The sequence below is a fragment of the Anomaloglossus baeobatrachus genome, chromosome 5 (assembly GCF_048569485.1).
Source record: "Anomaloglossus baeobatrachus isolate aAnoBae1 chromosome 5, aAnoBae1.hap1, whole genome shotgun sequence".
In the NCBI taxonomy this organism is placed as follows: domain Eukaryota; kingdom Metazoa; phylum Chordata; class Amphibia; order Anura; family Aromobatidae; genus Anomaloglossus; species Anomaloglossus baeobatrachus.
In genome coordinates, this window is record NC_134357.1 from 526,346,170 (window position 1) to 526,358,605 (window position 12,436).

Here is a 12,436-nt window from a genome sequence, read left to right on the forward strand (position 1 = left end):
GCGGTGAGAATTCATCCTTGTCCTGAGCTGTTGTCCTGTCTCCCCTACATACAGACCCCCAGTTGGACATTTGGTACATATAATTAAGTACACCACATTGGTTGTGGTGCAGCTAATTGTTATTGTTATTATGAGAAGGCGACTGGGAGAAGCGTCATTATCGTAAGGAGGTATCTGTGAGAAGGGTTATAATTATGAGGAGGAGCCTTGGAGAAGGGTCGTTATCATGAGTTGGCGGGTGGGAGAAGGGTCATTATTGGGGTACGGCTCCACTTGCGCACAGCTTCCGATGCGAGAACATCGGAAGCAATATGCTAAGGACCATCTGATGTGAGCATCATATCTTGCGATCGCATCACAGCTGCAGAGAAGAAGGAGCACTTTCTCCCCATCTCCTCCCCGGCCTGTCTCTGAGTACATTGCACTGCAGTCGAATGACATGTGAATGCAGTGCGATGTTTCACACGCTCCCATAGACTTGTATGGGGTTGCGTGAGCCGAGACTCGCTGCCAAACGCAGCATGCTGCGATTCATTTCTCAAGCTGCTATGGCATGAGAAATCAATCGCAGATGGACACTGCCCCATAGTTTAATGCACTGGTGCGAGTGTAATCCAATGTTTTATCGGGTTGCACTTGTCTGTGCAAAACGCACGTGGAACCGTACCCTTATGAGGAGACACGTGGAAGAAGGGTCATTATGATGAGGATGCGCCTGGGAGAATGGTCATTATAATGAGGATACACCTGGGAGGAGGTCATTAACATGAGGAGATGCCTGGGAGAAGCTTGTTTTTCATGAGAACACTAGTAAATGACTGACAGCTACCATGTTATGGTTACCGTATTATTTGGTCATAATGTGGCAGCATTTTTGATACTATTGTTTTTGCAGCAAATCTTGATTTTCTCCAATGTCAGGCAGGGTAATATAATATTTGTAACAGAGACCCTACATCTGGGGAAGTGAGTGTATGGGGGTTGCATAGGCCTGTGTGCTTTCAAATGCCAGGACTAAATTAAAGACCTAGTTCGGCCATCAATGGAGGTGTAGATTATGGAAACCTATGTACATTTGTCTGGTCTGAACAAGACCCACTGTACTTTTTGTCTGAACACTGAAATCTGAATAAGAGCTATATTTCTGTTGGCCTTTAAAAATTTTTTTGTGTAAATCAGATTTTTTGGGCTTAAATTTTACCTGGCGGTGGTGAAGGTGGACACATTCTACAGTTCATAACAGATCACTTATTTATTACCCAGGAGGACAATGGTCCTTTATAGTTTGTTGTTGCAGTTGTGATGCCAGAATGTACGACGTGTGAAGCCTGAGGAGGTCTACAGCGATCATGTGGCATTATGTTTGCAGTCAAGGATTAGCTGTAGTGTTCAGGTGAAGATTTGTGGTATTGTGACCATAAACATGGAGGCGTTGCTATTATAATTTATGCAACTCCTGTTCTAGTCCAAATAAATAGAAATCTACACATTCTAACTCCTGAGCTGTTCAGCCTTTTTCTCTCCAGAACTTTTATTATTACATGGGATTCTTTATGATGTTACAAATTGGCTCATCTTCTGATTCAGGTTCCTACATTATCGGATCCTCTCAGTGCAGATCTTCTATATAATAGAATTTTCCTGATTGACCCATCAAGGATGGACAGGGACAGACCAAAGATGGTGGAGAGGATATTACACCTCACCCTAGAGATCCTCTTCCGTCTTACTGGAGAGGTGAGAGATTCTGATGACGTCACATTACATCATTCTTATCTATGGGAATAACAGATGGACAGAACTGGAGAGGTGAGGACTCTGGAAATGTCTGTAGTGAGATTTATTAATGTGTCTCTCCATAACCAGGATTACACAGTAGTGAAGAAGACCTCTAGTGAGGACTGTCAGGACCCTGTGTCTGAGGGATGGGGAAGACCCCTGAGCCCAATCACAGGGCCTCCACCTCACCCCCTGATACATGAGGACATCAATGACCAGAAGATCCTAGAACTCACTTACAAGATGATTGAGCTGCTGACTGGAGAGGTGACACTGCTGGGACATTATACAGTACCGCTATGAAGGGATCGGGGAGATGATTGTGTAATTGTATGTGTCAGGTTCCTATAAGGTGTCAGGATGTCACCGTCTATTTCTCCATGGAGGAGTGGGAGTATTTAGACAGACACAAAGATCTGTACAAGGACATCATGATGGAGGTTGCCCAGCCCCTCACATCATCAGGTAATAGACAGGACTAAATACAGACGGCCTAAAGTTATCTGTATGTAAAGAATGAATTCAGTCCCTGTATGTGTTTCCTCCAGTTCTATCCAGTAAGAGGACAACACCAGAGAGATGTCCCCGTCCTCTTCTGCCACAGGACTGTAAGCAAGAAGATCCCAATGTCCCTCAGGATCATCAGGTAGATGGAGAGAAGGTGTTGTGAAATGTCTCTATGGTGTGTAAATCAAAAAAGGCCGTGGAGCCTCTGTTAGGAGTCTCGACACCAGCCAGATATCCCTCCGGGAAGGACCCAGTGGCTCTTTTTAGGAGACCTCCATAACCACCATATTAAGTGGCCCTTTTAGTCAATATCCAACTTTTTGACAAGTTTAAAGATATGACAAGGGAAATACCAAGGCCAGGTATCCAACCACAGACAGCTTTTTCGGGGTATTTCCCCTCATCATAATATGGTGGTTATGGTGGTCTCCTAAAAAGAGCCACTCCTTGGCTGGGTCCTTCCCGGAGGGATATCTGGCTGGTTTCTGTGTCGAGACTTCTAACAGAGGCTCCACGGACTTTTTTGATTTGCAGATTTCCCAGGGGGCAATGTACCTAGGATTTCACTGTGTTGAGCGCCCTCGCTGGCTGCCGGCAGTGTTTTCTCTGCCTGGTCTCCTCGAGCTCAGTAATTGTTTTGTCTCGTTGGTCTACTAGGCATTGCTCCCACCTGGCCGGAATCCTACTCCACACTGATGAGGGGCAATACCCCGAAACAGCTGTCTGTGGATGGATACCTGGCCTTAGTATTTCCCTTGTCATCTTTAAACTTGTCAAAAAGTTGGATGTTGACTAAAAGGGCCACTTAATATGGGGGTTATGGTGATCTCCTAAAAAGAACCACTCCTTGGGTGGGTCCTTCCCGGAGGGATATCTGGCTGGTTTCTGTTTCGAGACTCCTAACAGAAGCTCCACGTACTTTTTTGATTTGCATATTTCCCAGGGGGCAATGTACCTAGGATTTCACCGTGTCGAGCGCCCTCGCTGGCTGCCGGCAGTGTTTTCTCTGGCTGGTCTCCCCGAGATCAGTGATTGTTTTGTCTCCTATGATGTGTAGACGGCTGTGCAGGTCTTGTGTTCAGTCTTTTTTTCTCCACCAGTATTATCTGTTTTATACTTGTGTAATGAGAACGGTGGAGATGGCAGGATTAGAGCTGATCATAGATGTGACTTCTCCATCTGTCTGTGACTTTTACAATATTTGTTTAAGGTGGAAGATCTGACCCATATTAATACTACAGAGACCTATGTGAGGGATGATGAGTGGTGTAAAGTGGAGATTCCTACATATGACTACCCAGGTGAGTAGTAACCACTAAATGCATAGAAGTCACAGATTCTACTGTCGCTGATTTGTACAGTTGTGTTAAATCTTTTAGGGTTAATTACACTTTCAGGTTTTTCAGTTTTACATTCACCCCTTCTGTCAAAATAATAAATATAGATGAAAATATATTGTTATAAATATAATAACATAAAATGATAAAATAAGGATATAAAATACAGAAGAAATTTGCCAATAGAGGGGGAAAAAATGCAACTTATCTTGGAACTAGCTGCTTTTTTTAATTCTCAATGGTTTTCAATTTAAAATAAGATTTATCAGCAGCTCAAACAAAAGTTTTTTAATATACAACAGTAAATCTCTCAATGAATTGTAGCTCCCCACACTTGGCAGCATTCATGCAGTCCCAAACCATGATACTCTCGCCACCATGCTTGACTGTAAGCAGGACATACTTGTCTTTGTACTCCTCACCTGGTTGCCGCCTTACACACTTGATACCATCTGAACCAAATAAGTTTGTTTTTCTCATCAGACCACAGGACATGGTTCCAGTAATCCATGTCTTTAGTCTGTCTTGAGCAAACTGTTTGCTGCCTTTCATATGCATTATCTTTAGAAGAGGCCTCCTTCTGGGATGATAGTGATGCAGACCAATTTCATGCAGTGTGTGACATATGGTCTGAGCAATAACAGGCAACACCCCACCCCCACCCCTTTAATCTCTGCAGCAATGCTGACAGCACTCATATGTCTATCTTGAAAAACTAATCTCTGGATATGACACTGAGCATGTGCACTCAGCTTCTTTGGTCAAACATGGTGGGGCCTGTTCTGAGTGGAATCTGTCTTGTTAAACTGCTGCATGGTCTTGGCCACCATGCTGCAGCTCAGTTTCAGGGTGTTGGCAATCTTCTTATAGCCTAGGCCATCTTTATGTAGAGCAACAATTCTTTTTTTTCAGATCCTCAGAGAATTCCTGTGGTGCCATGTTTAACGTCTAGTGACCAGTATGAAAGAGTGTATGAGCGATAACACCAAATGCAACACCCCGCACCCCATTCACACCTGAGACCTTCTAACACTAATGAGTCACATGACACCGGTACAATTTGGCCATTTTCACTTAGAGGTGTACTCACTTTCGTTGCCAGTGAATTTAACATTGTCTGTGTGTTGAGTTATTTAGAAGGCACAACAAATTTACTTTGTTATACAAGCCATACACTGACTAGTATACATTGTATCAAAGTGTCCCGTGAAAAGATATAAGAAAATATTTTAAAAAATGTGAGGGATGTACACACTTTTGTGATATACTGCATGTATATTCTTCGGTATGATCACTGCCAAGCTCCCCAACAACTAAAGAAAAACTAGCCGCCATCACTAATCATTTATTACAGGCAGTGTAGCCAGTGTTCCTGTGTACAGTGGAACCTTGGTTTACGAGAACAATTCGTTCTGGGAGTATGCTTGTAAACCAAGTTACTAATCTAGCAAAGCAAAATTTCCCGTAGGAAATAATTGAAACTTAGACAAATCGTATCCACAACTTGTGCAATATCCCATCCTGGTCCCCTATTGTGAGATTCCACACACAAACACACACATATTATGCTCACCTTACCTTCCTTTCCCTCTGCGGCCTCCTGGTTGTTGTAGTCCGCAGGTATATGTATCCAGTAACCATCGCGACCGATGCCAGAGATTTCCCAGTCAGCGCTTCAGTAGCAGACGTCATACGCAGGAGCCGCTTGCCTCTGATTGGTCAGTGCACTGCCTTTGAGAAGCGCTGAAAGCGGAAGTACTAGCATCAGTCGCGATGGTTACCGGATACACATACCTGCGGACTACAACAACCAGGAGGCAACCGAGGGAACGGAGGGTAAGGTGAGCATAATGTGTGTGTGTGTGTGAGTTTGTGCGTGTTTGTGCGGACTGCAAGCGCGGGTCAGAGCGCAGTGAAAGTACGGAACCAAAACTTTGTGTGGTGAGTATTTGCTCGTACAGCAAAGCATTACTCGTAAACCGAGTTACAAACTTACAACAAGCTTTGCTCGCATAGCGAAATACTCGCACACCAAGTTACTCATAAACCGAGGTTCCACTGTATATTAATTTGTAAAGTATTGTTACAGCTGTATCTCTTGGAACATTCAATACCTTCCATTATGATTCTGTATCCTTTTTCCTTATGCGGAGTTGATAAATGTAATTGCTTTGTTATTGCTAATAAAATTGTTACTTCTCTGTACCTCAAAAGGGTCATTTTCAGTGCAGACGTCTTATGACCAAGAAATCTCCAATGCCTGAGAACCTATAGCTATTTTAATATTAGGTGTTTTTCTGAAAATAAGACAGGGGCTTATAATATTTTTGCTGCAAATGATGCGCTAGGCCTTATTTTCAGAGGTTGTCTTACCTTTTCCCATGAACAACGATCCACGTTTATTCTTGAACAAAAAAAAATCAACATTTATTCAAATATAATCATATCATCATATTCTGGAACATTAAAGTTTTGTGCTAATCCAATTACTGGTTCACATGTAAATTTTCTTATCTGATCAGCTATTCTCATAGTGCAGAACCAGTCCTATAGTGGTGGGTAAATATCAAACTTACAATGGTTTAAATTACGGTACTTGTTTACATTTATTATTCTCTATGTAGTGCTAAGCTTATTCCCAAAAAAAGTAGACATCCCCTTAAAGAATAGCACTTACCAGACCCTAAAGAATTAGAGTTGGTAAGTGAATGAGCTCTCACATACAAATCAGTGTCACTGTCAGGTCTCCCTGCGTTCTACAGCGGTTGGCTCCCCCTAGTGACTGGAAGCAGTATCAGTCGAGTGGAGTGATGTTGGTACCCGATCTGTTTGTGAGAGCTGTTGTGCAATGCAGTCGGAATGGTGAGGGACCTGACAGCGACGCAGATCTGTGTGAGAGCCCATCCACCATCGACACTTGCCAATTATATTTGTTGGGGGTCTGGAGAATGCTATTTTTTTTTCTTTGTGTGTGTGTGTGTGTGTGTGTGTGGTGTCTGCTTACTTTGATGGATATTTTTGCTGTATTCTTAGCTTTTTTAGCTGCTTGGACACTTCCATAACCGCAACTAGGGCTTATTTTTGGAGTAGGGCTTATATTTTAAGCATACTCCAAAAATGCTACAAGTGCTTATTGTCAGGGTGGGTCTTATTTTCTGGGAAACAGGGTACATATACATAGGTAGTATAGGATATCTCAGTATTCTAATTGGAAGTTTTTATACATTATATAATCATGTGTTCACCGTAGTTTCAAAGAAATGTTAAATTGTGGTTTTTGATTATTAGGATTTACCTTACGCATTACGCAAAATGATGTGTTTTGTAAAATGTTTTTCTGCCTCCTATCATATTTTGCTACTTGCTATGCAATTTGTATGGGATTTTTTTCATATAGAAAAATTATAAACTAAGTTTACATTATACAAAAATAATGTTTTTTTTTTCTCTGCAGGTGACTGTATCTGGAGTTCAAAGAACTATGCAATGTCTTCAGATTTTAAAGCATTTCATCATGGAATCTCACAAGATATATATGAAGAGCATGCCAGTATCCTAGATATACCATCATCTATTCAGAGCCAAGATTTATCACTTAATCCTTTTCAACAGGTCCTAGCTCCTCTTTCTTTTCAGAAAAATAAAAATCACATAACAGATTTTGAACAAAAACAATCCCACAAAGAAGCGAATCAATTTGCAAGTGGAACATGTTACATAGACATATCAAATGTTGTTAAGCATGTGAAAAGTCATACAGAAGCAAAGGCATTTTCATGTTTACAATGTGGGAAATGTTTTAAGCGAAAATCAAATCTTTTTGAGCATCAAAGAAGTCACTCGGGAGAGAAGCCATTTTCATGTTCTGAATGTGGGAAATGTTTTGCCACTAGTTCAAAACTTGTTATACATCAGAGAACTCACACAGGGGAGAAGCCATATTCATGTTCTGAATGCGGGAAATGTTTTACAGAGAAATCATATCTTATCTCACATGAAAGAAGTCACACTGGGGAGAAGCCGTACTCCTGTTCAGAATGTGGAACCTGTTTTAGCCGTCAATCAAATCTTATTCGACATGAAAAAAGTCACAGAGGGGAAAAACCATTTTCATGTTCGGAATGTGGGAATTGTTTCATACAGAAGTCAGACCTTGTGACACATCAGAGAATTCACACAGGGGAGAAGCCATTTTTATGTACAGATTGTGGGCAACGTTTTAGCAGAAAATATTCTCTTCTTACACATCAGAGAAATCACATGGGGGTGAAACCATATTCATGTTTGGAATGTGGAAAAGGTTTTAGCCGAAAATCCTGTCTTATTAGACATCAGCAAAGTCACATAGGGGATAAATCATATTTATGTTTATAATGGGAAAAATAATTACGCGAAAAACACATTGTGAAAAGCATCAGAATAATCACACAGGGAAGAAGCCATTCTATGTTCAGAGTGTAGAAATTTTTTGTCCACAAAAACATTTTCATATGCATCAATAAACTCACCCAGGGAAGTAGATATATACTTTTTGCTTCAAACTTGTTTTACTAACAGATTGTACAATAAAACATACAGTGCCTTGAAAAACAATTTGTGCTCCCTGGATTTTTTTTCACATTCTTTTCACGTTACACTCACAAAGAAATATAACCACATATTCCACATCTTGTACTACCGTAATCCGGATAGCATCCTAACAGACAGTAAATCCACTTATATCCTCTGAAAAGAATATACATGATGCCAATACTCCTCATAAAAAAACAGAACATTTTATTAAATCTGGGATAAAAAACATACATAGACAAAGGGCACAACAGGGTAGGGAGAAGTGCAAATGTAAGGCTATGTGCGCATGTTGCGTACTAGCCCTGCAGAAATTTCTGCAGCGATCTGAAGAGCACACGTGCGCTTCAAATCGCTGCAGAAAATGTCCGTAGAGAAAAAAAAAAAAAGCCGATTTCATGCGCTCTGCCTGCAGCTCCTGCCATAGACAGAGCAAGAGCTGCCGGCAAAGCGCACGGAAGAAGTGACATGTCACTTATTAGAACGCAGCGCTTCGGGCAGCAGCCAAAGCGCTACGCTCTGACGCCACGTGCGCACGGCCCCTGCACAATCTCCATAGACTGTGCAGGGGACGCAGGACGCATGCAGTTACGCTGCGCTACAAAGCGCAGCGTAACTGCATGGATATGTGCAGTGAGGTCTGACAGGCAGAACCACTGTGAGCTACGGCTATGCCAGATATCCATGACGGTCACTAACCATATTAATGTATTTGAGATTGTTTTGGATGTTCCCTTGTGTGCAGTGGAGGGAGCGCTCAGTGGCACTCATACTTATGTTGCTAATGCGATGATTATTTAGTTGGAAAATGTACACTTTGTATCTAGGGTTTTTTTTATTGACTAACCCTTGGTGCCTTGTCTGAGATTCCCCTCCCCTGGTCACGTCTGCATGACCATCTGGTGTAGTGTTCCATTAGCATAGCACTTAGTCTGTGTGATAATAATATTACATATGACATAATTTTGAATGTTTATTCCCTATGACTTATGAGAGATAAGTAAGTCTCTCTACCCACCCTCCCCCCAATTCGTGGGAGTTACATTTGCACTTCTCCCTACCCTGTTGTGCCCTTTGTCTATGTATGTTTTTTATCCCAGATTTAATAAAATGTTATGTATTTTATGAGGAGTATTGGCATCGTGTATATTCTTTTCGGACGCTATGAGTGGATTTACTCACAAAGAAATGTATTTAATTGGGATTTTATGTGATATAACACAAATAAGCAAGTATTTGGGAAGTGTAAAATAAACGATACATGGTTTTCTAAATGTTTTAAAAATATAAATCCGAAAATTGTGAGGTGTATTTGTATTTAGCCTTCTGTAGTCCTAAATAAAATCCTGAGTGACCAGTTGCTTCCAGAAGTTACCTTAGTAAATTGAGTTTACCTGTGTGTAATTTATTTTCAATTTAGCTACAGCTGTTCTGTGAAGAACTCTGAGGTTTGTTTGAGAACATTGGGGATCAAACAGCATCGTCAAAACCAAGGGCCACACCAGACACGTCAGAGATACAGTTGTCGATAAGAGTAAAGCACGGTTAGATTATAAAAAAAAAAAAAAAAAAAATACCTCGGCTTTTAACATCACATATATGTTAGATCCTGGTGGTGGAAACACTGGACCGTACACCAGAGTCTCCTGGTGAGGCAATCAGGCCGGTCACCCCACCAGAGGGCCTTGATGCACGGCAGCCGAAGCACTCCTGGTAGCAAGACAGTCCGTACGGAGAACTGGGAAGTAGATGTCCCTGGGATCACAGAGTTCCAGAAGGTAGTCCGGGTGACGAGGCTCAGGGTCAGAGGCCGGGTTGAAATGTCAGGCGGAATCCGGAACCAGCTGAGCGAGATGGCAGGTCACCAAACGGAGCCATGGACCGGAGACTGGCGGGACTGAAGAGATGGTAAAATGTCAGCCGACAGTCCCCGACAGGAGTTCTGGAGCAGTCGTGGTTAGGACCGGTTGGCGTGGCAGGACAGGCTCTGCGAGACAGACAAGGGTTAATACCGGACAAGGCAAAAAGGGGACCTGAACTCCTAGCTTACTAAACACGTAGAACAGGCCCCGCCCACCTGGACGCTGGCCCTTTAAGAGAGGGTCAATGACCGCGCGCCCTAATGCGCATGCGCGGGGCCCGTGTGCCAGACGCCAGGGCAGGAAGCGGTGCAGAGGAAGCAGGAGTGCTTGACAGAGTATCCAGCGTCGCAGAGGAGCGCGGGGAACAGGACGCAGGAGAGGAAGCAGGAAGGCCGTGGAGGAGAGGGCCGGAGACCGGAGCGGTGAGCAGGGAGCGCAGTCGGGACCCGGAAAGCAGGGCACGGGGACTGGGGAGCAGGACACGGGAACCGGGGAGTGTGACAGTACCCCCTCCCCGCAACCGGGACAGGAAGCCACGTATCAGGGGGGTTCCAACATTCTCCCGGGGCTCCCAGGACCTATCCTCAGGACCATAACCTGCCCAGTCCACTAGGAAGAACTGCCGACCCCGTACGGTCTTCATGGCCACGATATCCCTTACTGCGTAGATGTCATAGTCAGCAATAGGAGGAGGAGCCGTACTGATATCAGCGGAGAAGGGACCAAGGACAACCGGCTTGAGCAGGGAGACATGGAAGGAGTTGGGAATCCGCATCGTGGCCGGGAGCTGCAGCTTGTAGGAGACCTCATTGATCCGGCTGAGAACCTTAAACGGTCCGATGTATCGAGGACCCAACTTGTACGATGGTAGCTTCAGTCAGACATATTTGGAAGCCAGCCAGACCAGATCTCCTGGAGAGAAACACGGAGGATCCAGGCGCCTCTTGTTCGCGTGCCTCTTCATCTGCAGGGAAGCGCGCTCAAGGGATGTCTTGACAGAGTCCCATATAGCTGAGAAGTCCCGGACTAGAGCATCAGCAGCAGGGACATCTGAAGCCAAGGATACTGGTAATGGGATGGGAGGCTGAAGTCCTTAAACGACATAGAAAGAAGAGCTGGAGGTGGACTCGCTGATGTGATGGTTATGGAAGAACTCAGCCCAAGGAAGGAGTGTGGACCAATCGTCGTGATGGATGTTGACATAGTGGCGTAGGAAGGAGGTCAGGATCTGATTGACTCGCTCCACTTGGCCATTCGACTGAGGGTGTGAGGGTGGTAGGCCGATGAAAAGTCCAGAGACACTCCCAGGTGTCTCCAGAGGGCCCTCCAGAAGCGCGAGGTGAACTGAGTACCTCTGTCGGACACAATGTGTGCGGGAAAGCCATGCAACCAGAAGATGTGCTGTATGAAGGCGTCAGCGAGCTCCTGGGCAGAGGGCAGTCCGACCATGGGAACGAAATGAGCCATCTTTGAGAAACGGTCCACCACGACCCATATAACCGTGTGTCCGGAGGACAAGGGCAAGTCCGTAATAAAGTCCATTGCAATGTGTTGCCACGGAACGGAGGGAATTGGCAGAGGCAGGAGACGACCGATTGGCAGGTGCTTGGGAGTCTTGTTTCGGGCACAGGATGGGCAGGCTGAGACAAAGGATGCGACATCTGTGTGGAGGGACGGCCACCAATAGTGACGGACAATCGTACTCCATGTTTTCTTCTGACCAACATGGGCAGCGATTTTCGAGGTATGACCCCAGTGTAAGACTCTTTGTTTGTCGGAATCAGGGGGTATCTGAGCCAGAGAGACAGGGGCCACCGGAATGACTTTACTGGGACAGATGATGGGCTGGAACGTCTCATCCTCCTGCTCCACGGACACGAAGGACCTGGACAAGGCGTCTGCCCGCATGTTCTTATCCGCGGACCGAAAATGGAGTTGGAAATTGAACCGGGCAAAAAACAAGGACCAGCGGGCTTGTCGCGGGTTCAGTCTTTGAGCAGACCGCAGGTATTCCAGGTTCTTGTGATCCGTATAGATGATCACAGGGTATACTGCTCCCTCCAGGAGGTAGCGCCATTCCTCCAAAGCCAGCTTGATAGCCAGTAACTCTTGATCACCGATGGTGTAGTTGCGTTCTTGTGCCTAGAAGCTCTTGGAGAAGAATCCACAAGTGACCATCTTCCCGGTGGAGGATTTTTGCATAAGCACTGCCCCGGCCCCTGAGGAGGAGGCATCCACCTCCAAGGTGAACTGTCGGTTCAATTCAGGTCGATGGAGAACAGGAGAGGAAGCAAACGCCCACTTCAGGGAGCGAAACGCGGTGTCAGCCGCGTGTGACCAGTCCTTCGGGTTAGCCCCCTTCTTGGTCTAGGCAGAGAGAGG

General features: G+C 44.6%; 1 protein-coding gene across 1 annotated transcript in view; it reads left to right on the forward strand.

Moving 5' to 3' along the window:
* Nucleotides 1–1,591: 1,591 nt before the first annotated feature.
* Nucleotides 1,592–12,436, forward strand: part of LOC142312096 (uncharacterized) — a 104,513-nt gene continuing 93,668 nt past the window's right edge. The window contains exons 1-6 of the mRNA XM_075350975.1: nt 1,592–1,737; nt 1,867–2,046; nt 2,121–2,244; nt 2,328–2,425; nt 3,497–3,587; nt 7,078–7,241. Coding sequence (XP_075207090.1) covers nt 1,660–1,737; nt 1,867–2,046; nt 2,121–2,244; nt 2,328–2,425; nt 3,497–3,587; nt 7,078–7,241 — 735 coding nt within the window. The 5' untranslated portion in view covers nt 1,592–1,659. The remainder of the gene's footprint in view (nt 1,738–1,866; nt 2,047–2,120; nt 2,245–2,327; nt 2,426–3,496; nt 3,588–7,077; nt 7,242–12,436) is intronic.